General features: G+C 34.6%; 1 protein-coding gene across 1 annotated transcript; it reads right to left on the bottom strand.

The window, feature by feature from the left end:
- Positions 1-733: 733 nt before the first annotated feature.
- On the bottom strand, positions 734-26,488 carry YIPF4 (Yip1 domain family member 4). The gene is made up of 6 exons (XM_074288143.1): positions 26,102-26,488; positions 9,382-9,535; positions 6,777-6,948; positions 4,886-4,963; positions 3,257-3,370; positions 734-1,851 (listed from the first exon to the last, which is right to left on the bottom strand). Exons 1-6 carry the CDS (start codon positions 26,181-26,183, stop codon positions 1,714-1,716), a joined length of 738 nt encoding a protein of 245 aa, XP_074144244.1. The 5' UTR covers positions 26,184-26,488; the 3' UTR covers positions 734-1,713.
- Positions 26,489-26,997: the final 509 nt, after the last annotated feature.

Genomic DNA, 26,997 nt, shown 5'->3' with positions numbered 1-26,997 from the left:
TAATTTAATCTTTCCTGATGCAAATTTAATTAACATCAATCTCAACTACTTTCACTGTGCTATGGTAAAGTCCTGATCTCAGGGATTACTGAATGTGTATAAAGTGTCTTTTACATTGTTGCTGATTCTTTTGCTTCTTTCCTCACTCAGCTCTTAGAGTACTTCTCAATATTCTGATTTTCTAGAAGCCTCTCTCTTCCCTGTCCTTTTACTTAACCTACTATCCATCCTAAATTTATAAAATCAGTAAGCTCATTTTTGAACAGAATTCTAAACCCACAGTGGCTTCATACCTTTTCTAAATTATACCATATAAAGTCTTTGAGAGCTTTTTTACTCTTATTTTCCAAGTTTATGCAAGTAGGAATCTTAATTTGCTAAGAGTTACTAATGAGGATTCCAGTAAAGAAGATAGAAATCCAACAAACATATTTCCCTGTTGTAAAGGGAACAGTTAAAACAGATACAATTTACTGAACCGACAACAGTTAATAAACATTTGTCAGTTTATGGCCTTTAACCCCAAGACATACAATGAAAATATTTCATCTGCTTTTTATAAAATATAAAAATTTGATCTCTAGAGTTAAATTACTGCAACAAAATCAAATGTTATTTATGAGTTCTAAACATTTCTCTTTGGAAATCTGCATAATTGTCAAAGCACATCTCACTTGTTAAAACATTAAGCCCATCAAATGTAACAAAACAAGGTGTTTTACAAAAACACACAGACAGTTGGGAAACATTTTATTTTTTTCTATTTTCAAATAACAATTTAATATGTGAATTTTAAGTTTCTCTCTTCCATCTTCAAATTTTAATGACTAAAAAAGCCTAACCATTTTATTGTCAAACTTAAGATTCACACTTTAAAATTATTTACTAATCTTGTAAATATAATGTTTTCCTAATAGTAACAATTTTAATAAATGCCATACACAATACATTTCTTTGCTCCTTTGGTCAGAAATATAAATAGGAACTTTAAATCAGATTTCTGGATATTCAAAAATGGTTTTAAAAGCACAAACTCAATCTATTGTAGTAACTACTAAAATCATTTTAGGAGTTACCATCAAGAATCCTTAAGAAGGAAGTGTCAAAGCTGTGCAATAGATACAAAAATGTTATGTACAATTTAAAAAACAAATTTAAACCTATAAAACTCAAAGGCCAAATTGAAGAAATTATAAGCATCAAATTTAAAATATCTTCATTTTTTAGATCATACAGAAATATATTCTGTGAATAATCAGGATTATTTCATAAATATATATGTGTATATATAAATATATATACCTACAGAATTTGCTGTGCGAATAAAATCCAGCTTATTACATGAAAAAAAAAATTTGCACTTTTAGATTATTCAAGATCTTGCCATATTTATCCTTCAAGTGTAATACAATAACCCAGTCCTGCTGCTTTTGGCACAGGTATATAGTGACACAATCTTATAAACACAATGCTTTTATATTTTATTCACTGAAATATGAAGAATTTTAAACAAAATCTAGAATTCTGACACATCTATATAGCTACGCTGCTTAAATAGAATGGACAAGCAGGCTGTTAAGTCTTAAACCTGCCTTTACAACTGGAACAAAAAAGAGACTCCACCTTCTACATGTTTTCTCCAATCTATTCCATGTGAATTTCCACCTGCACATGTATGTATTAACTTTCTACCCATATATGATTTTTTTCAGATCACACCCCAGTATATAAGGACAAGAAATAAATGTATAATAAAAAAATTGGATAAATCAGGAGAGGCTTCTTCGTCTTGAATTCTTCACCAACTAAAAGGGAAGCAGCACTGTAGGCAGCCCAAAAGACACCAAACAGCTTTAGGGGAGAAAAAGATACTATATTAGCAAACAGAAGTACTCTTTGAATACTATAAGAAGGGGAAAAAATATTCTATTTTTCCCATCTATTGCTGACAAACCCTACTCAAGCTACTATTGTAGAAAACTTAAATAGTACTCCGGGGACACTCAATCTTTATAGTAAAGAATGAAGTGGGAGTCAGGATACCTAGATTCCAATACTGACTATGTTGTTATATGGTGGTACACCTTTGGACAAGTTATTTCTCCTCTTTCAATATTGGTTTCCTCAGGCTAGATTAAATGGATTAGATTCTAAGCAACTCTAATGACCTATGATTTATATATACTTAATTGGATTATTTGTATATACTTGTTTCTGCTTCTTAGACCTTTCAAATAACCTTGAGACTCCGAATTAGAGGTATTATAGTAATAATAGTTTACATTTCTGAAGTACTTCAATTATTATTCAAATTCAAATTCAATTCAATTATTCAAAATTAGGGGGGCAGGTAGAAATATCTGTGAAGAAGAGACCTCTTCCTCCTCACAAAAATTTATTTCAGTAGGACGAAGCACAAACAAGAGTATAAAAAAAACCTTTTGCTGGTCAGTCTATAATAGAACTAAGAAGATTACTCATTTAATTCAATTCAATTAAGACAAAAATGAAAAAAATCTCACTTCTTTCAGAGAACCCTCAGTCTCAAATTTTTAGCCCTCTCACTAGAAATTATTTTGTATTTACTTCTTGTTAAGTTGTTTCCACTTGGGGCAAAGATTCTAGGCTGGTTTGCCAATTGACTACCACCTCCCCTTGAACCCAGCTAATGACAGCACAGGACCCCGAACCCAAGAATCTTCAGAATTGCAATGCTTCCAACTCAGTCCCCAGAGCCTCATCCTAGGAAATAATTCCTGTGAAGATGAAGGCTGGCAATTCCTCCTATAAATGCTATAATTATACAGAAGATTCAAAGAAAAAGTTTTGTCATTAGCATCTTTGGCACTGTCAAATGGTTCAACATCAGAAAATATTCTTTTATCAACTGGCTGTGCCACTGCACTGTAAGGACCATGAGACCTTTTTTCCCATTTGTTTTAAAGCTGAAACCTTCATTATGTATTGTCTCCTTCATAAGAAGCTGAGCTCCTTGAAAAGAAGGACTATCTTATTTTTACATTTGTCTCCCTAGGGCACAGCATACTACTTTGTACACAGTTTGCACATAATAAATGTTCCCTTCAATCATTCATGTACTCATTAATATTACTTGGGAGAAAAGTTTAATATTAAATAAAATAATAAGTTTTGTTTGGTGTGTTATCATTTTTAAAGCTAGGGAAGTAGCAAAATGATTTTTCACCTGAAGATACTATATAGCTTTGAAAAATAAAATATAAACTGTATAACTTACTTTTATTAGTGTTGATACAACGTCAAATGATCCAACCACCAAAAGTAAAGGAGCTATTACAATGAGGGGAAGTAACGAATATCCTATGACACCAAGAACCTGACCATATGCAACCTGTGAATTTTAAAAATTAATATTATAGGAATTCAGAACACTCTAACAACATTTGCACACTGACATATTAACTTAGAATTAACATATAAATATTAAGAAATAATTATGAGGTAACATATAAATTACACTATTCAAATCAGCCTAGTCCAGGTCCCACCTCCTTTCTCCACTTGCTGATTTTTTCATACAAGTAATATTAAAATAAAATGAACATTTAGAAATATTTAGATGTCAAGTGGAAATAAGTATATTTTTTTTCTTTTCTCATTTTAAAGTTTAAAATAATAAAATTTACCCAAAAAGAGACTTGTGAGGGGAAAAGAAATCATAAAATGGGGATCCTAGTGTCAAAGTAGAAAATAGTTCTAGTTCCATCTTTAGTTTTAGTAGGAAGATTTATTTACTATTATAGATTAATTCACGTAATACACACATATACGATTAATTATAGTCTGGTGCAACAAATTTATTGACAGAACCAGTTCATATAAGTTGAAGACCAGGGAAGGGAAACATCTGTGTTAAAATGGGGGAAATGGAGCAAAAGAGGAAATATAATCTATTCTTGAAAACTAACATTTAGTAAATATTTTTCTTTCTTTCTTTCTTTCTTTCTTTCTTTCTTTCTTTCTTTCTTTCTTTCTTTCTTTCTTTCTTTCTTTCTTTCTTTCCTTCCTTCCTTCCTTCCTTCCTTCCTTCCTTCCTTCCTTCCTTCCTTCCTTCCTTCCTTTCTTTTTTGGCTGAGACAGTTGACATTAAGTGACTTGCTCAGGGTCACACAGCTAGGAAGCATTAAGTGTCTGAGGCCAGATTTGAACTCAGAGCCTTCTGACTTCAGGGCTGGTACTCTGCCCACTGCACCACCTAATCGCCCCTTAGTAAATACTTTTCATCTAATTTTGGATTCTATATTCTAGAAGGAAAAATTATCACTGGCACTAATTTACAGACTCATTATAATCCCATGACCTATCTGAGCTTTATCCACATTTCTTAGATTTAAAATTATTCAGAGATTGCTGACAAAATCATAATTCCTTGACATATTCAATTATTTCTGGTTTGATGGAAAGGAAACTAGAAAGAATTAAATAAAACTTTTGGAGGCAAAAAATTTAGTAAAAAATGATAACATCAAATAATGATCATTTTAACTGGCAGTAAGAGGAGGGGATTTAGAAAACCAGTCCAAATTTTCTCCCTGCCTTCGGAATCATCTTCTAAAGGGTCCTTCTAATGTATCTTTTTTCCTCGTCTAGAACATAAATATGTTCTCTCAGATGTTCTATAAGGTCCCTTTCAGTTCTCAAATTTTTGGTTATTCCTTTCCCAACAAGTGAAAATTCTCAGAAAATTGTTATAAGTCAAGTATATGCAGTGAGAACCTGTTCTCATGATTTATATTACTTTCAATTATTAACAATGAATTATTCTTAGAACTATATAAATTATAATGGGTCTATGGTACACAAAGTTGTTTAAAGTAAAGGATAATTTTCATAAAGAGTTACTTACTTCTCCACCAAGTACTCTGGCTAATAAGAAAATTGTTAGGGAGCCAAATATCCAAATAGTTATGATCCATGAAACCACCTTAACAGAAAATTAAAAAAATAAATAAATAAACACAATTCTTTTCTTCATGTAAGGTATTTTGTAATTTTTTTTAAAAATTAAAGCATTTTATTTTCAAAACATATGCATGGATATTTTTCAACACTGCCTTTATTTGCATAGCCTTGTGTTCCAAAATTTCCCCTCTTTCCCCTCACCCCTCCTGAGGACATTGTAATTTTCAATTATAAAAGTTCAAACTTAGTGGCTATATCTATGTCACCAGTTATTAAAAAAAAAAGTACATGGTGGAAGCTAGGAAGTCTGGAGAACACTCCTTGCTCCTTTACAAAAGGAGTCATCACAACTTTGGAGTTACTAAGTTTTTACAAAAATTGTTATTTTCCTAAAGCTCTGAGGTCACCTAAGTGTACTGGCATGCATATTTTGTGTGTGCATGTGCATGTGCATATGTGTGTGTGTGTTAAAAATAAAGCTTCAGGCATGGGAAAATGAATGTGGAAAAAGAAATCAGGGCAAAAACAGTGTTTTGGTTTGCTGAAAATCTGAAAAGGAACTGGTTAAAATCAATCTGTTAAAGATTCTAGTCATAGTTTTCTTTTTTTGTTAAGGCAATTGGGGTTAAGTGACTTGACCAGGGTCACACAGCTAGGAAGTGTCAAATGTCTGAGAGCAGATTTGAACTCAGGTCCTACTGACTTCAAGGTTGATGCTCTATCCACTGTGTCACTTAGCTCCCTCTTGTCATAGTTTTCTTACAGTATTTCAGATATACCGGCATAAAAACTAAACAAAAGGGAAAATAAACATCAATATGAGGTTTTTATTTCAAGTGCTAAATGCCTGTAAAAAAAAAAATTAGTACTGAACTATAAAAGTGATAAGCCTGGACCTAAAGTGTTCAAGTTTCTTATTAGATTTTTTTTTACAGATATATCTATTATGAGTCATTTTGCCACATGTATGAGTAAAATAACTAATTAGTAAACTATCACTGGGATTTTCAAAAAACATGGAACAGATTGAATACAAAAGAAAGAACTGGTAGCAGGAGACAGAGGAAAGTGAGGAGGCTGGTAAGTTGGGCAAAACTTCTCTAAGAGACATACACTTGTAATGGGGACAATTAGCACACCAGAAAGGATTTGTAAAATGCTCACTATCTACATTTTGGGGACTAAGGATTTAGGAGTAGTATTGGAAAGGAAGAAATCAGTGGCTATAAATATAGGGACTACTGAAAGCTGAAGGTAACCACAAATAACAGGTAGGAAGGCTAAAGAAATGGTTTTTCAGGGACTTAAAAAAATAGTATACAAATTGTGGCATTTCACTTGTTCAGCAGTTAACTTTTTTTTCCCTCTATCATTGACCCATCCCAACCTTTTTGGCAATCCTGTAGACTCTTTTCAGAATAGTGTCTTTATGTGCATTAAATAAACCACATTAGACTACAAAAGAAACCAATTATGTTGAAATAAGTATACTTTTTCCCACTCAATCTAAAGGATCCCCTAAAATCTATTTATAGTGCCCTTGTGGATTGGCTTGTGGACTTCAAATTAAAACTGAACATATTTATTATCCTTTATTAGTAGGAAAAATTCCAAAGTGGTTGATTTAATATACCAATACTCCTAAACAAATCAGACTTCTGGACTTATTTTTCACTAATTTAGCAAATCAAATGAGGAAGGAGTAACTTAGTTTGGTAAAAATTTTTATTATTATAAAAGCACCTAAATCTTCAGTGAAAGAAGAACAACATATACTTCACTATACTCAAATATTTTTAAGTTTAAAATATGTAGAAATAAAGCAATGTACTTACCCTGAATTGTCCATATAATGAAATCATTGAGAAGAAAAGAACAACTGCTAGAGGTCCCCAAAAATCAGGATTGTCCCTCACCACTTGTCTATTAAAACCAAGTGATGGCATTGGCATCAATACACATCGAATTTTGTAGTAAATATCCTTTAGATCAATGTCCAGTTCCTCCCTATAATTTAAAAGACATGGAATGCTGCACAGGATGTTGTCACTTCAAAATTACCAGGTTTAATCAAATTAAAAAGCTTTTGTGCAAACAAGATTAGAAGGGAAGTAACAAATTGGGAAAATAGTTTTACAGTTAAAGGTTCTGATAAAGGCCTCATTTCCAAAATACATAGAGAACTGACCCTAATTTATAAGAAAGCAAACCATTCTCCAATTGATAAATGGTCAACGGATATGAACAATTTTCAGAAACTATATCCACTCATATGAAAGTGTTCCAAATCACTACTGATCAGAGAAATGCAAATTAAGACAACTCTGAGATACCACTACACACCTGTCAGATTGGCTAAGATGACAGGAACAAATAATGATGAATGTTGGAGGGGATGTGGGAAAACTGGGACACTAATGCATTGTTGGGGGAGTTGTGAAAGAATCCAACCCTTCTGGAGAGCAATTTGGAACTATGGCCCAAAAGTTATCAAACTGTGCATACGCTTTGATCCAGCAGTGCTACTACTGCGCTTATATCCCAAAGAAATACTAAAGTTGAGAAAGGGACCTGTATGTGCCAAAATGTTTGTGGCAGCTCTTTTTGTAGTGGCTAGAAACTGGAAAATGAATGGATGTCCATCAATTGGAGAATGGTTGGGTAAATTATGGTATATGAATGTTATGGAATATTATTGCTCTGTAAGAAATGACCAGCAGGATGAATACAGAGAGGTTTTGGAGAGACTTACATGAACTGATGCTGAGTGAAATAAGCAGAACCAGAAGATCACTATACACTTCAACAGCAATACTGTATGAAGATATATTCTGATGGAAGTGGATATCTTCAACATAAAGAAGATCCAACTCACTTCCAGTTGATCAATGATGGACAAAAACAACTACACCCAGAGAAGGAACACTGGGAAATGAATGTAAACTGATAGCACTACTGTCTTTCTACCCAGGTTACTTATACCTTCAGAATCCAATTCTTAATGTACAACAAGAAAATTGGATTTACACACATATATTGTATCTAGGTTATACTGTAACACATTTAATATGTATGGAATTGCCTGTCATCTAGGGGAGGGAGGGAGGGGAAAATTTGGAAAAATGAATACAAGGGATAATGTTACCAAAAAAAAAAAAAAATTACTCATGCAGATGTACTGTCAAAAAAATTTTTTTATAATTATAAAATTAAAAAAAAAAAAAAATACCAGGTCTAGGGACTCAGGACTCTAGAAATCATGAGCCTGGGGTAAAAAAAATTATACAGGGTTGTTTCTGGAAGTGCCAACTTCTGGTAGTATGTCTTTCCATCTGAGATTACAGATCCTATAAATCTTTCACGAACATCAAGTTGACTCAATCTGTTAATTATAGGACCTATTAGAGAAAGAAAACGGGGGAAACTTACTGACTTCCTAAGAGTTTTTAACTAAATGGAGAGTTTGTATATTTTATAATGACATAGGAAGAAAAAATGTGACATAAAAATCACCTTAGGAGAAAGTATTCTGAACAAGGGAGGCAATAAGGTTTTGTGTTTTTTTTTTTTTTTTTTTTTTTTTTTGCATTCAGTCTTGCTTATCACATTTGTACTACTATTTCCAACTCTCTGCTATCATTATGAAGTACTCTGCTATCATTATGAAGTTAGAGACTATCCAAAAGATGACTAGTATGGTAAAGAGACCAAAAACATGTCATCTAAGTTTTGATTTAATTAATAGGAGACCCTAGAGAAGACAACTCAGATTGCTTCTTTCAAAGTAGTTATCTTATTCTGTTAGGATCTAAGGGAAAGAAAAAGAAACCATGGAGTGAAAGTTAAAGGAAAGCAGAGTTCTGTTCAATATAATAATAGAGAGCCAATGAAGCCAGGAAAATATGGATTCAAGTGGCACCTCTGAAATATAATGGTTGTGTGACCCTGGACAAATCACTTAATTTTTGCTATGTTGTAGACAACTGTAAGACTATAAATTGCAGAAATGATACTGATCTGCATTGGTAGAGGATTTACCTCTGCATTGATAGAGGGATTTCCCTTACTTGAGAGTTCCCCATACTAATGAAGTTATAAGTCAGGCTTCTTTCTGTATAAGGAAAAACTTTCTAAAAATTATAGATATCCAAAAAGGAAATGGACAGTACAAGCAAGCTCTATCACTAATGATGCTCAGAAAAGGGCAAGTTGATCATTTGTTGAAGATGCTACAGAAGATTTTTGCTTCATTAGAGGCTGGATAGATGATTTCTTAGATTTACCCCAATTCTAAAATTCTTTGGTTTTAATAAAATCCATTAATTTTAAAACAACTTCTTAGCTCTCTCCCAACTTTTTAAAAATAAAATGAAAGATGAATACCAACACCCACAAAATAAAACCATTTTTAACAATCAAAAGAAAAATAGCATTACATACAAGAGAGGCTTGTTATCTTCGGGGTCATCATCTTCCACTTCCAAGAGCCAACCATAGCCTCTCTGTCTCAGAAATGTAGTTGCTGTAGATTCTTTGATAAAGTCTCCACCAAGGTTTAGTTTGACTTCTGGGGCTGCTATTGAACCACTGAGATCTTAAAGAGAAGGGGGAAGATGGCGAATGAGAAGGATGATTAAAATGTCCATGATTTAATTGAAAAAAAGTTTAAATACAACTTAGATCATTTACTCAACAAATACCTATTAACACCTATCATGTACAATACTGGACTAGAGTACAACAACCAGGGAAGATAAAAAGATATGTAAGACAGGCTAACTAACAGTTTCTGTCTTCAAATAACTGATTAAAACACAAACTCAGGCATTATGAACACAATTACAAAACACTTTTCACAAAAATAAAGCCAGATTTGAACTGGAAAAAAAAAAACCAATTGCTTATGGGTAGGCCAAACCAATATAATAAAAATAGCAATTTTACCAAATTAGTCTACTTGTTCAGGGCCATGCTAATCAAACTGGCAAAAAATTATTTTATAGAGCTAGGAAAAATATCAGCAAAAAGCTCATTAAAATATAAATGCCTCTAATTGTGAACATTGAGAAGTTAAGAACTCTGGAAGTAATAAGTATCCAAATATCATTTGATTTTACTTTTTCAACTTGTAAATGAGGGAAGAGGGCCTGGAGAAATTAAATTACATATTTTAGGTCAGACAAAAATTTAGTGATATGCCAGAATTAAAACCCAGATCTTGGGGCAGCTAGGTGGTGCAGCAGATAGAGCACCAGCCCTGAAATCAGTAACACCTGAATTCAAATCTGGGCCTCCGACACTTAAATACTTCCTAGCTGTGTGACCCTGGGCAAGTCACTTAACTCCAATTGCCTGGGGTGGGGACACCTAGATCTTCCCAGTTTCCTAGTCAATGGGTTATGACATTCTACCTCTCTAAAATGTAGATAGAAATATACAAAAGACTTCAAATGTAATAACATGAAAGAGTGAAATGAAAAGCTAACCAACTGGATTCTTCCATCACCACAGGCATTTATTAAGTCTTTTTTAAGAGATAGTATTTAAATGGACCGACAAATTACTTATTGATTCATTTAACTATTATTTACTAAATATTTACTAGGTGTATAAAGCACTATTCTAGATGCTGAGAAAGATGCAAATGTAATGTGTATACACATATGTGCAATTACATAATTACTAAAACGTTGACTTGAAAAACGTTAAGTGCATAAAAGTTGTCCGAAATATAATGCAAGTTCCAAGTAAAGAAAAAACTTTCAACTGAAGGAGGGGGAAAAAAGGAAACAGAGAAGGCTTACTGGAATGGGCATTTGAGCTAGGCCTTGAAAATCATATAAATTTGAACCAATTCCTTATATATCTTGGAAATTATGCACTGATTATTGAAAATCTGCTGCAAAAATTTGAGGAATAGAGAAAACAACAATGGTAAATTGAAGGTGAAAGGAAGGGCATTCCAGGTATAGAAAATTGATGTAAAAAGTGTACAAAAAACACTGGACAGGTATTAAAGAATGATGTATTATCTACTTTGGCTAAAGCATATCACATGCAGAAAGGGAGAAAAGTCTAGAAAGGCAGAGGATCTCAAATGAGAGGCTAAGGAATTTGGACCTTCTTCTCCCCCAAACTGATCACAGTAAGAGATACAGTTCCATCAAAGGCTATTGCTCATGACATTTCATTTTAATACTATATTTCAAACTTTAGGCCAAATATACAATGTCAGCCTTTTATCCTTTAAATTCTGTTGCCAGAGCAAGCCAAATGAACCTCTTTCCTATTGCACTAGTTTTCCAATCCTAGTCATCCAGTCTTACCTGCATTAGAAGCATATTCTATACCTACATATTCCATTTCTAAACAGCCAGTATTCCTTTCCTACATTGACTCCAAATGGATTAGGCCTGTGTTTGTTCTAGTTTTTTGCTCATTCCATTGTGCTCTTTAATTAAAGTCTCCCATATCCTTGATTTTTTTAATCAAATACCTATTTTCAATTTCCTTAATTTAACAGAAAACTGGCTCTCCAGTAAAGATATCACATTTCTTGCAACTCTCTTCAATGATTGGCATTCTTTTTACTTCTCTTAACTTAAAAAGCTAGCTACTACTCCTTACTTCCCATTTACAAGCTTTCAAACTATTCCACTAATACCATCCCCCAATGACCTCTTCTCTTCTGAGGTACCTGTGATCTGTCTCTATCACTTACTCCATCTATTGCTTTCACTACTAAATTCTAGGTTATTCTTCAACTTTCTGAATAATTAGATAACCTGGTTCACACTCAGGAACTTCACACACACACACACACACACACACACACACACACACACACACACACACACACATATATAATGATAACCCCTTAATTCCTCAAATCCAATCAGAGAAATTTAGTGGAAAGGATCTGAAACATCCTGTAATTCAGTTCATTTTAAGATGAAGAAACTGAGACCCAAAAAAGGTAAAATGACTTGCCCAAGAACACATAGCTAACAAGTCAAAAAGCCTGAATGTTTAACTTCTTTTTCAGACTTTATGTCCAATTGTCTTTTCACTACAACCTGTTTTGTTATTTTTCATGTTTCAATAGTTATATTACCCTAGAATCCCAATCTTCAATCAATTGTTCAACTACAAATCAACATCCCAGTGGTTTTCTTTACTACTTAATTTTTCTGTTCCTATTCCAGTATTGCTAGCATCACTGTGGAAATTCATGAGAGTAAACTACCAACCTATTATAAGTTGGCATTCAGAGATGAGCTCACATTGTTGCCGAAAATTCTTCTAAAAAATGTAAAATACCTCATTGGAAAAACAATTGACCCAGAAAATAGATCTAGGAGAGAGAATGTAAGAATTATTGAACTTCCTGAAAACCATGACTAAAAAAAGAGCCTAGATATTATATTTCAGGAAATCATCAAGGAAAACTGCCCTGATGTCCTAGAATCAGAAGGTAAACCAACCACTGAAAGAATTCACCAATGGGGCAGCTAGAAGCCAACTGGCTTCCTTCTGAAGTCAAGAGGACCTGAGTTCAAATCTGGCCTCAGACACTTAACACTTCCTAACTGTGTGACCCCAGGCAAGTCATTTAATCCCAATTGCCTCAACAACAACAACAACCAAAAAAATAATAATAATAATTCGCTGAACACCTACTGAAAGAGATCCCAAAATGAAAACTCCAAAAAATATTGCAGCTAAATTTCACAATTATTGGACCAAGGAAAAAATATTGCAAGCAGCCAGAAAGAAACAATTCAAATATTGAGGAGCCACAATTAGGATTACCTAGGATCTAGCAGCTTCCACTTTAAAGGATTCAAAGCTCCTGGAATCTGATATTCCCGAAAGGCAAAGGAACTTGGATTGCAGCCAAGAATCAACTATCTAGCTAAATTTAGCATGATCTTTCAGGGAAGAAGATGGACATTTAATAATACAGATGAATTTCATTTATTTTTGATGAAAAATCAGAGCTGACAAAAAAATTGATCTCCAAATACAGAACTCAAGAGAAGCATAAAAAGGTAAAAGGGAAAGAACACTAGAGAACTATATCTCTGTAATGGGTATACATACAGAGTACATGTATAATTTAATGTTACTGTTATAATATAAAAAAGAAACTAGAGGTAGAAAAATAAGAAAATGAAGATAAAATGAGGAAAATTACATCTCATGAAGATGCAAAGAAGACTATAATTGAAGGAAAGAAAAGAGGGGGGATGAACATTAGGTGAATCTTACTTCTTATCAGGTTTGGCTTAAAGAGAATATCAAACATATTTGATTTCACAGAGAAACTTGTCTCACCTTCTAGGGAAGTGGGGGAAGGAAGGGGAAAGGAAAAAAGGAGGCTAATAGAAAAGAAAACAGAAGTAGTAGAGGAAAGATATAAGAAAGGGGGAGGAGTTGTAAAGGGGGAGGGCTGTTTGAGTAGTGTTCAGAAGCAAAATATTGGGCAGGAAGAAAAGGGGGAAAGGAAAGAGAAAAGCATAACTTGGGGTAAATAAGATGGGAGAAAATACAGAATTAGTTATTTTAACTATGAATGTGAATGGGATGAACTCTCCCATAAAACATAAGCAGATAACAGACTGGATTAAAAGCCAGAATCCTACAATATGTTGTTTAAAAGAAACACATTTGAAGCAGAATGATACATATAGAGTAAAGGTAAAAGACTGGAGCACAATTTATTATACTTCAGGTAAAATAAAAATAAAAAAAAAGCAGGAGTAGCAGGAGTAGTGATCCTGCTTCTGAGATAAAGGAAAAGCAGAAATAGATCTAATTAAAAGAAATAAAGAAGGAAACTATCCCTGCTAAAGGTACCATAGATAATGAAGTATTATCAATACTAAACATATATGCACCAAGTGGCAGTGCATCCAAATTCCTAGAGAAGTTGAGAGCTGCAAGAAGAAATAGGTAGCAAAACTATACTACTAGGAGATCTCAATCTTGCTCTCTCAGAACTAGATAAATTGAACCATAAAATAAGAAAGAAATTAAGGAAGTAAACAGAATTTTAGAAAAGTTAGCTATGAACGATCTTTGGAGAAAACTGAATGGAAAAAGAAAAGAGTACTTTTTTCCCTTGGTGGTTCATAGAACCTATACAAAAATTGACCATATATTAGGGATCTAAGACTTCAAAATCAAACACAGAAAGGCAGAAATAGCGAAGACTTTTTTTTTTTTTTTCAGATCATGATGCAATAAAAATTACATATAAATAAAAAGCAAGGGGAAAATAGACCAAAAATTAATTGGAAATTAATCTAATCCTAAAGAATAAATAGATGAAACAACAAATCATAGACACAATCAACAATTTCATCCAAGAGAATGACAATGAGACAACATACCAAAATTTGTAGGTGCAGACAAAACAATTCTTTGGGGAAATTTTATATCTCTAGATTACTTGCATAAAACAGAGAAAATCATTAAATTGGGCTTGCAACCAAAAATGCTAGAAAAAGAACAAAAGAAAAAATTAAAACCTTCCAATTAAATATCAAATGTAAAATTCTGACAATAAAAGGGTAGATTAATAAAAATGAGAGTAAGAAAACTATCAAATTAATAAAACTAAGTCGGTTTTGTGAAAAAACCAACAAAATAGATAAACCTTTAGCTAATTTGATTAGAAAAAAGAAAGAAAATCAAATTGTTAGTCTCAAAAATGAAAAGGGAGGGCTTTTCACCAATTAAGAGGAAATTGGAGCAAAAATTAGGAATTATTTTGCCCAACTATATATCAATAAATTTGATAATCTAAGTGAAAAGTAAGAATACTTACAAAAATATAGATTGCCCAGATTAATATAAGAGGAAATAAATTATTTAAAGTCCCATTTTAGAAAAAAGAAACAGAACAAGCTATTAATCAACTCCCTAAGAAAAAGTCTCCAAGGCCAGATGGATTTACATGTGAATTCTACCAAATATTTAAAGAATAATTAATTTCAATACTATAAACTATTTGAAAAAATAGAGAAAGGAGTCCATACCCCTATCAAATTCTCTTATGATAGATGTGATGCTGATAACTAAACCAGGTTAGGTGAAAACTAAAAATTCTTCTATCCCACCCTTATCACTTCCTTATTTTATTCCTTAAAGAATTTGTTCCAAGATTGTTGTATACTTCAACAACAATACTATATGATGATCAATTCTGATGGATGAGGCCATCTTCAACAATGAGAGGAACAAAATCAGTTCCAATTGAGCAGTAATGAACTGAACCAGCTACACCCAGCAAAAGAACTCTGGGAGATGACTATGAACCACTATATGGAATTCCCAGTCCCTCTGTTTTTGTCTGCCTGCATTTTGGATTTCCTTCACAGGCTAATTGTACACTATTTCAAGTCCAATTCTTTTTGTACAGCAAAATAACTGTTTGGACATGTATACATATATTGTATTTAATTTATACTTTAACATATTTAACATGTATTGGTCAACCTGCCATCTGGGGGGGAGGGAAGGAGGGAAAAAATTAAAACAAAAAGTTTGGCAATTGTCAATGTTGTAAAATTACCCATGCATATATCTGGTAAATAAAAACTATTTTAAAAAAAGAAAAAAATAAAGAATTTATTCCAAATTTTGTCTTCAGAGTGGTCCAGTGGAAAGAGTTCTAAATTTGGAGTCAGAGACTTGGGTCCAAATACCATCTCTACTACTTATTACCTTGTAACTTTGGGACTAAGTAATACTTATAAGTCCCTGCTAACAATAAATCTTATGATGCTATGATATGATATGCTCTCACCTTCATCTAACACTGCTCTATACATAGTAAGATATTATATTGAAACTAACATTTATCAATTATCTCCTGTTTGTAGAGCACTGTGCTAGAAGTAAGATAGCTAATAAGTATAGCTAATAAAGATATATAGTCTATTTGGGTGAGGGGTAAATATAGAACCATAATGCAAAATAAAATAAATGTATTTCCTAATTCTATGTGAAGTCCCAGAGCCAAAAAAAAAAATCATTACTATTTGGGGAAACTCAGGAAAAACTTTAAGAAAGAAATTCTATTTTACGTATGAGAAAGTTTGATTTAGCAGCTAGATGATGGATGGACTAGAGGGTGGTAAGAAATGGAAGATAAAATAGCCAGTGATTTCTTTTTACATATATGTAATGTGTGTAATATGTGTAACTACATACTAATATGGTTACTATATTACTAACATGTAATATAGTAATAGTTATAGCTGTTATGATCCTTGGTTAAAAGGTAGAGTGATCATCAATGACAATATCCTGCAGGAAGTTCATAACCTGCTTAAAGTAGTTAATTACTATTGACTTTTAGTTCTGGAGCAAAGAGGTTTGTTTTGTTTTTTTTTTTAATTATAGTTTTATTTTTTCTGATTATATCTACACATTAATTTTTTAAAAATACATATTTCTTTATGAATCAGAGAACAGAGAAAAATCAGAACAAAAAGAAAAAACAAGAGAAAACAAGGAGGGAAAAAGTGAATATAGCATGTGTTTGTTGATTTACATTCAATCTACAAAAGAGTTTAACTTTTTTTTAACAGGTTCTACTCAACTGTAGTTTAAAAAAAAATTATGTTATACAACTAGTACAACTAGGGCTAAGTACACTAAATGAAAAAGAAGTGACTGGAAATAATTCTCAACCTGCAGAAAGAATTGTAATTAAGTTAAAATGATCTGAAATAATTTCGACAAAACTCTCATATTTTTCCCTATTCCTACATAGTGTGAAGAAGGCCTCTAGAGACTTCATAGGACAACCATATTACCTCCCACAATATTGGACTTTCAATCAGAACCTTGAACAGTTTTAATCATCTTTCCTTCAACTGACCTCTATCTAATAATCACTGATATTCTGCCTGGACTCACTTCCATGGTCAACATACTCCAAACCTCTTAGACTCTTTCTATTTACAATAATTCTGAATTCCCAAGGCCAACACACAAACTCCATTACCCATTTCCAATTTATTCCCATTCCCTTCAATCTTAAGATCCTAGAATGCCCCCACTCCAGATCTGCCTTTTCCACTAAAACTTCTAGGATGCACAGACCATAATTAAACCAATTTCCTTTCATTTTATCTCCATCTTCCTTATTCCTATCTTCTGATTATTGTTGAAATCGTTTTTGACAACAATGCTTTTCTCACTATCCTTTCCTTACTTGTTGCACCACTTTTACTTATCCTCATTATGAACTGTGGATGGAATGGCTGGAGTATTCATTGCTCCCCATTGCTACTTTCAGTGTCTCCCTGCACCATAATCACTCAGCAATCTGTACCCATTTGAGGTTAATGATTTCCAAATTTGTCATCCAAATGGAAGAAATATGAAATGTTAAACTTTCCTTTTCCCCTGTAATTTCAATTCCAAGCCCAGTTAGTAAGCAGGGCTCACAAAGTAAGAGGAGATGGAGTTACATTTTTTGAAATGTTTTCTTACTTCATCCCCTGGCTTGGGAAAGGACTAAGAATAACCCTCAGCATGGTCGCAAGTTTAGATACTATTCAATTCTTCATTTGCTACTTGCTGCCTTTGTTTACTATTGCACTTTAGTCCATATCTTCTTAGATGCTTCCTTTTCCACCCTCCACCTTCATTATTTATTCTGGTCTCATGGCCTAAACTCTAAAAAAAATCTTGATCATTTGCCTTTTTCTTGTGAGGTAGAAAGAGAGTAAACATAGTATCCCAGGTATACAGAAAGAGGAGGAAATGGAATGGTGTTATATACAGATTTAATCCACTAAATCCTGGAAAGTTGGGATGAGGGTATTGACTTTTTTCCCAACACCTTTACCCAATAAATGCCACTTTCAGTATCTAAACTATCAGGAATAGAGGTTGAGTTGTAAGTTTCAAAGGCAGTAGCTGGCACAGTGGAACTGAGTGTTAGGCCTGAAGTTAGAAAGACCTGAATTCAAATCTGACTTCTGACACCAGCTAAGTGAACTTAGGCAAATCACTTAACTCTGTTTGGTTCGGCTTCCTCATCTGTAAAACAAGAAAGAAATGGCAAACTTCTCTAGTATCTTTGCTAAGAAAATCCCAAATGGGGTCATGAAGAATTAGACATGACTAAAATGACTGAACAAAAACATATTTTTTTAAAGGTGGACCATGCAAGCCTAAGCTGTTTTGGACTAAAATTTGTAATTTTTTTAAAAGATAAGGGGGAAAAATTGAGTATAAGCAAGAGTAGAGCCTGGGTCCAAGGTAATCTCTGCTCCTTCTTTTCTATCTCTCCTCATTCACAGAAGAAAATCTAACACCCTTAAGCCCTTCCAAATAATGTCATGAAAGGAGGAAGCAGGTTGGCATTGGAAAGTGAGCCAGATTGTTCTAACTTCTTTGAGACCTTGAAACCTTTTTGACAGATGGCTATAGCTCCCTAAAACCCCATGGATAATCTCTAAGTCAAGATAGTTCCTACATTTTCCTGACTTGTCTAAAGTAGGAAATGTAGGAAGCAGTTTAGGTAGATTCCCCACAATGACTTGTTCATCTTTCTTCAATTCTACTACCAAGGCTCAGCCCACTCCCTATGGGACTAAGAAATAGGTTTTGGATATTTAAGGGATTAGTTCTTTCCCTTTGGAGAAAATAAACTTTAAATGCTAGGTTAGTTTTTCCCAGGTCTCTCCCCTAGTTCTTTCATTTACAGATTACATGTGGATTTTGCTTCCTATTGTTGCACCCTGTTACCACTCATGTTTCTGAGTACGTGTAAGCATTCTGTTTCAAGACTTTTCTACTTCCATAAATCACTCCCTTCTTTATGCCTGGCATTAACACATGCTGAGGGCTTTGAGAGTTCACTATCTTGTGGTTTTGAAATTTTTGATTTTGCATAAGCATGTACTTTCCCTTTCTCTCACAGGTGCTAATATAAATAATAAGTAATAAACGACAACCTTCTGTTAAAAAATAAAGTCTCTTAATAAAGATCCTACTGTCATTATTGAAAAACCCTCAGTACATCCTCCTTTCCTCAATTAATTCAGGGCCTAGCTTAAAGTGTCACTCTCCAAGCAATTTGGAACTATGCCCAAAGGGCTGTAAAACTGTACATACCCTTTGATCCATCAGTACCACTACTGGGTCTGTAGAAATCATAAAAGAGAGAAAAGGACCCACAAATGCAAATATAGGTTTGTAGCACCTCTTTTTATGGTGGCAAGGAATTGGATAATGAATAGAAGCCCATCAATTGGGGAATGGTTGAATAAGTTATGGTATATGAAAACAATGGAATATTATTGCTCTAAAAAAAAAAAAAAAAAAAAAAAAAGATGAACAAGCTGATTTTAAAAAGGCCCAGAAAGATTTATATGAACTGATGCTGACCAAAACAAGCAGAACCAGGAATATAGTATACATGGTAACAGCAAGATTGTCCCATGATAAACTATGAAACTCTTGGTGGTTCTTAGCAGTTCAGTGAACTAAGGGAATCTCAATAAATTCTGGATAGAAAACACCATCTGCATCCATAAAATTGAATGTATATCAACATATGGTATGCTTACTTTTTTGTTGCTTTTTTCCCCTTCTGCTATGGATGTTCCCATTTGCTCTGATTTTTCTCTCCAGCATGATTCATAAAGAAATGTGTATTTAGAGCAGAATTAGGAGATCATTATACACTTCAACAACAATACTGTATGAGGATGTATTCTAATGGAAGCGGATATCTTCGACAAAGAAGATCTAATTCAGTTCCAATTGATCAATGATAGAATCAGCTACACCCAGAAAAGGAACACTGGGAAATGAGTGTAAACTGTTTGCATTTTTTTCTTCCCAGGTTATTCATCTCTGCAATGTCCACAGTTTTGTCCTTTACTTCAGCTTCCTTGGTGACCCAACTCAATTTCACTATTACTCTTTATTCTTGAATCCCTTGCTCCCTGTACTATCAATGCATCATGCCCTTGCCAAACCTTAACCAATGTCTGGATCTCTCATTTATCTCTTTCACTTTTATTCATCTAAAGCTAAATGGAGCAAGAATAAATAAATAAATTAATTAATTAATCCACTACAAAGTTGTATCACGTATTCTAATACTGGGATGTTCAACTGAAATAAGGAAATGTTTTTACACCTTCCTGGTCAATTTGCTAGCTCACATCTTCACAGTGGCTATGCTAAAATTTCTTGTCTTTCCTCTTATCTCCCCCCTCTTCTCACCTCCGTTAAGGACCTCACCTCATATTTCACCAAAATAACTAAGGCCATTCACTGAAACCTCCACTTGTCATTTTACATCACTTAAACATCTTCCTCTCTTATGACTTCGTTATCAAAAGATGGTCCTTCTTTTTGTCATGGCCAACCCATCTACATAAACCCTTGAATATAATATCCCCTCCTATCTTCTCCAACAGATTTCCTCCATCTACCACAACTGCTCTCTCTAATCTCTCCCTATTTGCTGGCTCTTTCTTTGCAAACAATAAATAAATGCATCTGCTTCGTCCTTTAAAAATCCTCTTTGTTTGATTCAGGCCAATTCCAATAGAGAGCCATTTCCATCCAGAAAGAAAATTATGGGGACTGAATGTGGATCACAACATAGTATTTTTACCTTTTTTGTTTGATTTTTTTCCATTTCTTTTTTGATCTGATTTTTCTTGGGTAGCATGATAAATGTGGAAATTTGTTTAGAAGAACTGCACGTTTAACCTATATTGTATTATTTGCTATCTAGGGGAGTGGGAAAGGAAAAAAGGAGGGAGAAAAATCTGGAACACAAGGTTTACAAGGGTGAATGTTGAAAACTATCTTTGTATGTATTTTCAAAACAAAAAGCTATTATTAAAATTTTTTTAGGGGGCAGCTAGGTGGCACAGTGGATAGAGCACCAGCCTTGAATTCAGGAGGACCCCAGTTCAAATCTAATCTCAGACACTTAACACTTCCTAGCTGTGTGAGACAGCTGGGCAAGTCACTTAACCCCAGCCTCCAAAAAAAAAAAAAAAAAAAAAAAAATTAAATAATAAAAATCTTCTTTGTAGGGAAAAGGACCCCCATATGCAAAAAATGTTTCTAGAAGATCTTTTTGTGATGGCAAAGAATTGGAAAATAGATAGATGGCCAAAAATTGGGAAAAGGCTGAATAAATTATGGTTATAAAAGTAATGGAATATTATTGTTCTATAAAAAATTATAAACAAGCTGATTTTAGAAAGGACTGGCAAGTTTTACACAAACTGATGGCTGAGCGAAACAGGTTTATCCCTTTTGTTCTGATTTTTCTCTCTCAGCATGAATCATAAAAATGTGTATTTAAAAAAATGCACATGAACATGTATAACAAAAAAATGCAAAAGAAAATTAATTTTGGCACTTTGGAGCTCCTCTTATAACAAAGCAGAACTCAATGATAACCGCAAGAAGATGACTTAGGAATTACAGAAAATAAGAAACATCACTTAAATTTCTAGAAACATTATATCAAAGTTTCTATCTTGTAGGTTGAACTTTTCTTTATAAAATACTATTACCTAAATAGTAGCAAATAGCTATTATACCACTACAGCTTTAGAGCTAGAATGAGCCTTATAAGTAATTTAGTACATCTATTTTCACCTAAACCAAGGTCTACAGAAATTATGACTTTCTCCATGTCAATAATATTGGATAAAGAGCTGATGCTTGAACCTAGGTCATTAGACTCTAAAATCAGTGATGCTTCTTCTTCTTCTTTTTTTTTTTTTTTTTTTTTGACTGTTTCATGCTTGTATTTTGATCAGGGACAATAAACATATGGTTAAAGTTATAAAATATATATTATTTATATCTTCAATTGTAAAATATTCTCAGTCCATATTCTAAAGATAAAAGAGCCAAAATGGCAGAATACAGTAAAACGCTTCCAAACAGATACAGAAAATATACCAGATGAAATCTTGATCTGGAAATCAAAGAAAAAAAATCCCATTAAGTCATTTTTCCTGCCAATGTTGGTAGAATTGTAAAAACTGGAGACAGACAAGATTTAGGAAGGAACCACTACACAAAGCATTTCAGTATAAGGAAAAGTTGTGTAAAAAGGACTGGGAGATTCATAGAAGCCAAAATTTGTGTAAGACAAGAACAGGTTCCTGATTGGCAGCACTGTTGCTTCCTACCAATACCAGATCACACAGAGCATACAAAGGAGGGGATCAGCACTTAAGGGTAGAATTCAATGGTGAGGTATCACGGACTCTAGCCTATCATACTAAAAAACGAACCAAGTTCAAAAACAATCAGCAGCTGCTCCTCCCACCCACACCCCACTCCCTTCCAAATTTTAGCACAGTCTGAAGTCTTCAGAGGAATAACTAGGCCACAATTTCCAGACCAAAGGGCAGCCTACAGTTCTGTTGCTCTAAACCAAAAGAGCTTTCTAATTGGTTGACTGTGGCTCAGTCCAATAGCAGTCTACAAAAAATTTCAAAATGGGCAAGAATATAAGACTATAAAAAATTGCAGAACTTAGAGGAGCTAGCAGGATTCAGACTTTGCATTGGGAACTTTGGGTACACTGAAAGCTTGCTGTGGGAGATGTCCCTGAGAGCCTGAAAAAATATAACACACTCCAGAACTACTGGCAAGACTAACATAGACATTACCTCCAGAAATGCCTGTCCCTAACAAATTTGTAATCAGGAAGTAGATTGGAAAAAATGAGCAAACAAAAGGTTCCCATGATAAAAACAAAAAACAAAACAAAACAAAACAAAAAAAAAAAAAAAAAAAACTACTGTAGTAACATAAAAACTTATTATAGAGACAAGGATGATCAAGACAAAAACCTATAAGAGAATGACTCCAAAATATCTATAAGCAAAGACTCAACATAAAACACAAATTGGGCACAAATCCAACTAGAATTTCTACCAGAGATGATCAAGATCTTTTCTTGTTAAGGACTTAAAATTATTTTTACAGAATAATAATGTTGTTGTAATATTCATTCAATCAGATTCTATTTTTCATGACTTTGTAAACCATACCACAATAGGCTTTTCCTTCTTCCACTACCTTTCAAAATCTGTTTTAAGTTTTCATGATTCTATTTAAATCCATCTCATTTTTCGCTATTGTCTTTTTCTTATGCCATCACCTTTCCAAACATCAGAATTTTGCCCAGTGAGTCCCATCTTTTCATTATGGAGGCAAAATATTTAAGCTTCAGCTTCAATATTTGACCTTCCAGTAAATAGCCTGAATTAATTTCTTTATACATTGATGATTTCTTCTCCTTACTGACCAAGGAACTCTCAAAACTCTTCTCCAGCACAATTCAAGAGCAATTCTGTGGTGCTCTACTTTCCTTATAATCCAAGTCTCAGAGCCATACAATGACATTGGAAAAATCAAAGCTTTAAATAAATGAACCTTTGTTGTAAAAATGATGTTTCTCAATACCATATGATGATCAATTCTGATGGACGTGGCCATCTTCAACAATGAGATGAACCAAATCAGTTCCAATAGAGCAGTAATGAATTGAACTAGTTACACCCAGCAAAAGAACTCTGGGAGATGACTATGAACCACTACATAGAATTCCCAATCCCTCTATTTTTGTCCGCCTACATTTTTGATTCCCTTCACAGGCTAATTGTACACTATTTCAAAGTCTGATTCTTTTTGTACAGCAAAATAACTGTTTGGACATGTATACATATATTGTATTTAATTTACTTTAACATATGTAACATGTATTGGTTAACCTGACATCTGGGGGAGGGAGATGGGGGGAAAGGTGGGGAAAAGTTGGAACAAAAGGTTTTGCAATTGTCAATGCTGAAAAATTACCCATGCATATATCTTGTAAATAAAAAGCTATAATTAAAAAAAATAAAAAAGAAATGATGTTTCTGCTTCTTGATATGCTGTCTAGATTGGCCAGTTTTCCTTCTGATTAGAGTTCATGATGGCAGTTACCTTCTGCCATAATCTTTGAGCCCAAGAATATAAAATCTGAGGCTGTTACCATTTCTTCTCTATTTGCCATTAAATAATGGGATCAGTTGCCAAGATATTCGGGGTTTTGATGTTAAGCTTCAGGCCAGATTGTATATTCTTTTTCACCCTCAAGAGTCTTAACTCTTCTTCACTTTCAGTCATCAGAATGGTATCCCTTTGCACATCTGAAATTGTTGTATGTCTCTCAGAAACCTTAACTCCGAATGCAAAACTGAGGCAGAAACAAGTAGTGATTTTCCTAAAGTCACACAGCTGAATTAATTGAGGTCTCTTTTGACTCCAGGTCCAGTTATGTTATCTATTGTGCCTACTAGCTGAGTGTTCTTTAAGGATGCCAAAGATAATAAGAATAACCTCATATAAGTCAAAATATTTATAGAAGAATTTTTTATGGTAGCAAAGACTTGAAAACAAAGGAGATACTCATCACTAACTGGAAATAGCTAAAGAAAATGTGGTGCATGAATAGAAGTAGAAAACAATATACACGATAATAATTAGAAAAACAATACATAGAAATTGAATATATAGTAGTAATTATAGACCATAACATAGAAATAAGATTTGTATCAAAGACGAAATGTGAAAATGTACCTCCCTGCCATTTTTGCAGGGATGAAGGACTAAAATGGTAAGGCTTTTCTTTCTATTTTTTTCTGAATTCCCCCCTTTTCGTTATCATTATTTGCATAAAAGGTGATTTAGGATGAGAGGGATGGTGTAAAAGCAAAGGTCCTGAAAAAAAAAAAAAGTAATTAAAAAAAACTTTACTATTGTGCAGAGTTAAAAAAAAAAAAAGACAAAAATGCAGGGGAAAAAAGGGAGCATTGTACAGAGGCTATGAATTCTCAAATGCTACAGACTCTTTCTCGAACAGACTATGCTTCTGCTACTTTATTATCCCAGAACTGCAACAAAACCTCTAATAGCTGACTCCATCCAGCAGGAGGGTCAGACATTTATTTACTATCTATGTCACCATAACTTCAATTTTCTCATGTGTAACATGACACATATTACAGATCTTTCACAGCTTTTCAATGATGCAGGACACCAAAAATGATCTCCTATACTTTTTTTTTTTTTTTTGCAAATAGTATTTTAGTTTTTCCAATCACATTTAAATATAGTTTTCAATATTCGTTTTTATAAGATTTTGAGCTCCAAACATTCTCCCTACTTCCCTTCCCTCCCCAACACAAAAAGCAATCTGATATAGATTATACATGTGGAATCATAGAAACATCTTTTTATATTAGTCATATTGTGAAAGAAAAAACAGAAAAGGGAAATGCCACCAAAAAAAAAACAACAACTGAAAACATATGCTTTGATCTGCATTCAGACTCCCTAGTTCTTTCTCTAGATGTGGATAAGTATTTTACAACTGTCTTGGATCCCCGTATTGCAGAGAAGAGTTAATTATGTAAATCATCGCACAATGCTACTGTTACTTTGTACGATGGGCAACAGTAGTTCCGAGCTTTTCTAGAGGTGTGAAGAAACAGAGCACAAAGCACAGAACTTGTAAAAGGAAATACCTAGCTCCTCTGGCTATGTCACTTACCGTAAGCCTGTTTGCTTCTCAGTAAAATGCTAACTACAGCATCTCACATACATTAAATCAGGCTACAAACACTGACTGTGCGCATCAAATGAGATCAGGTGCAAGTTGTCTCATTGTTGTTCTCGTACGCCGAGCTCAGCCTGGCACAGAGCAGGTACCTCATAAATGTTTTCCGACAGTTAACGTACACAAAGTGCTTGGAAAACTTTAAAGGGCTATGTAAATCTATCATTAGCACACACACATTCTCTTCCACTGCATTCCTCCCTCTCCTCACCATTCCTACCAACCAGCCCTACCCTTCTCAGGTTCGATCTCTGGGTTGAAACCTGGGTTGACCCGGACCCCCTGAGCCCTCGCACGGGAGCCGACGCCGGGGCCAGTTTCCAGAATGGGCTAGGCTTCGTCCCCGGCCCAGCCCTGCCCCCCTCGCATCCACAGCGCTGGGCCACACTCGAACCAGAGCTCCGAGTAGGCCGAAACCCGTGCAATTCGGGCGCCTCCTCCTCAGGGCCCTCTCGGGGGTCGCCAACGCCTCACCTTCGGCGTCTGCGGAAGAAACGAAGGTAAAGTCTCCATTAGTGGGTGAATACAGCTGGGGCGGACCCGGCTGCGGCTGCATCTCCTCGCCCCGCGGAGGTGGCGACCGCGGCGGCGGCAGCGGCGGCTGGGCCCAGGCTTTGAGGCGGAGGCGGCTGCGCCGACCTTCAGACACTTAAATTCGTCCAGTCCCCGCCACGCAAACGGCAGCGGCTTCTCGACTCTCGAGCTGCGGTCGAGGCGGGCGGGGAAAGCGAGCAGGAAGATGTCAACTGGCTCGAGAAGAGCTGGGGCCAAACCCCGACCCGGGCCGTGCCCGTGGCGAGTGCCCAAACCCCACGACGCCGGCGTCCTGACAGGACCATAACACTAACAGACGTCTTTCCATTGGCTGTTTGTAATGCGGCCGCCGATTGGCTGCCTCGAGCCTGCCGCCTATTGGCTGTTCTAATTGTTGCTTCAGGAAGTTCTCCCCCAGGCTAGGCGAGAAGTTTACTTATGATTGGTGGAGGACCTGGGCTGCCTATCATCGCTGCCAGCTTCTCTGAACTCCTTCCCTTCCTTTGTTACTCCGATGCATTCTTTCCTTTGAGGAGTCTTTTTACCTTTTTTCTCTTCTCGCGGCCTTCCCATGTTCCATCCAATTACTTCATTCTATCCTCTCCAGCCTTTCACTACTGGAAACCTGCAGTGAACTACGGTGTTGTGAAGGAGCGTGGATATGCTTTTAAGGGACAATGTGCTGTTGTGTGCTGGAGGAAGCAACTTAGAAATTCTTATTTTACCCATCAATAAGTCAAGGCGCATTTATTAATCTCCTACAGGGTGCCTTGGGCTTTAGGCTGGACTCTAGAGATAAAAAGACAAAAACAAAAAAAACTTTATAGATATCTACA

This window comes from Sminthopsis crassicaudata, chromosome 2 (genome assembly GCF_048593235.1).
Source record: "Sminthopsis crassicaudata isolate SCR6 chromosome 2, ASM4859323v1, whole genome shotgun sequence".
In the NCBI taxonomy this organism is placed as follows: domain Eukaryota; kingdom Metazoa; phylum Chordata; class Mammalia; order Dasyuromorphia; family Dasyuridae; genus Sminthopsis; species Sminthopsis crassicaudata.
This window is presented reverse-complemented; position numbering and strand designations above follow the sequence as displayed.

Bases quoted from the DNA above. Each gene is read 5' to 3' on its own strand.
- YIPF4 (XM_074288143.1), bottom strand. From the start codon at position 26,183: ATGCAGCCGCAGCCGGGTCCGCCCCAGCTGTATTCACCCACTAATGGA. The intron at 9,536-26,101 runs GTGAGGCGTTGG...CTTCTCTTTAAG, and splicing joins TTCTTCCGCAGACGCCGAAG to ATCTCAGTGGTTCAATAGCA. The intron at 6,949-9,381 runs GTATGTAATGCT...TTTAAATTATAG, and splicing joins GAAGATAACAAGCCTCTCTT to GGAGGAACTGGACATTGATC.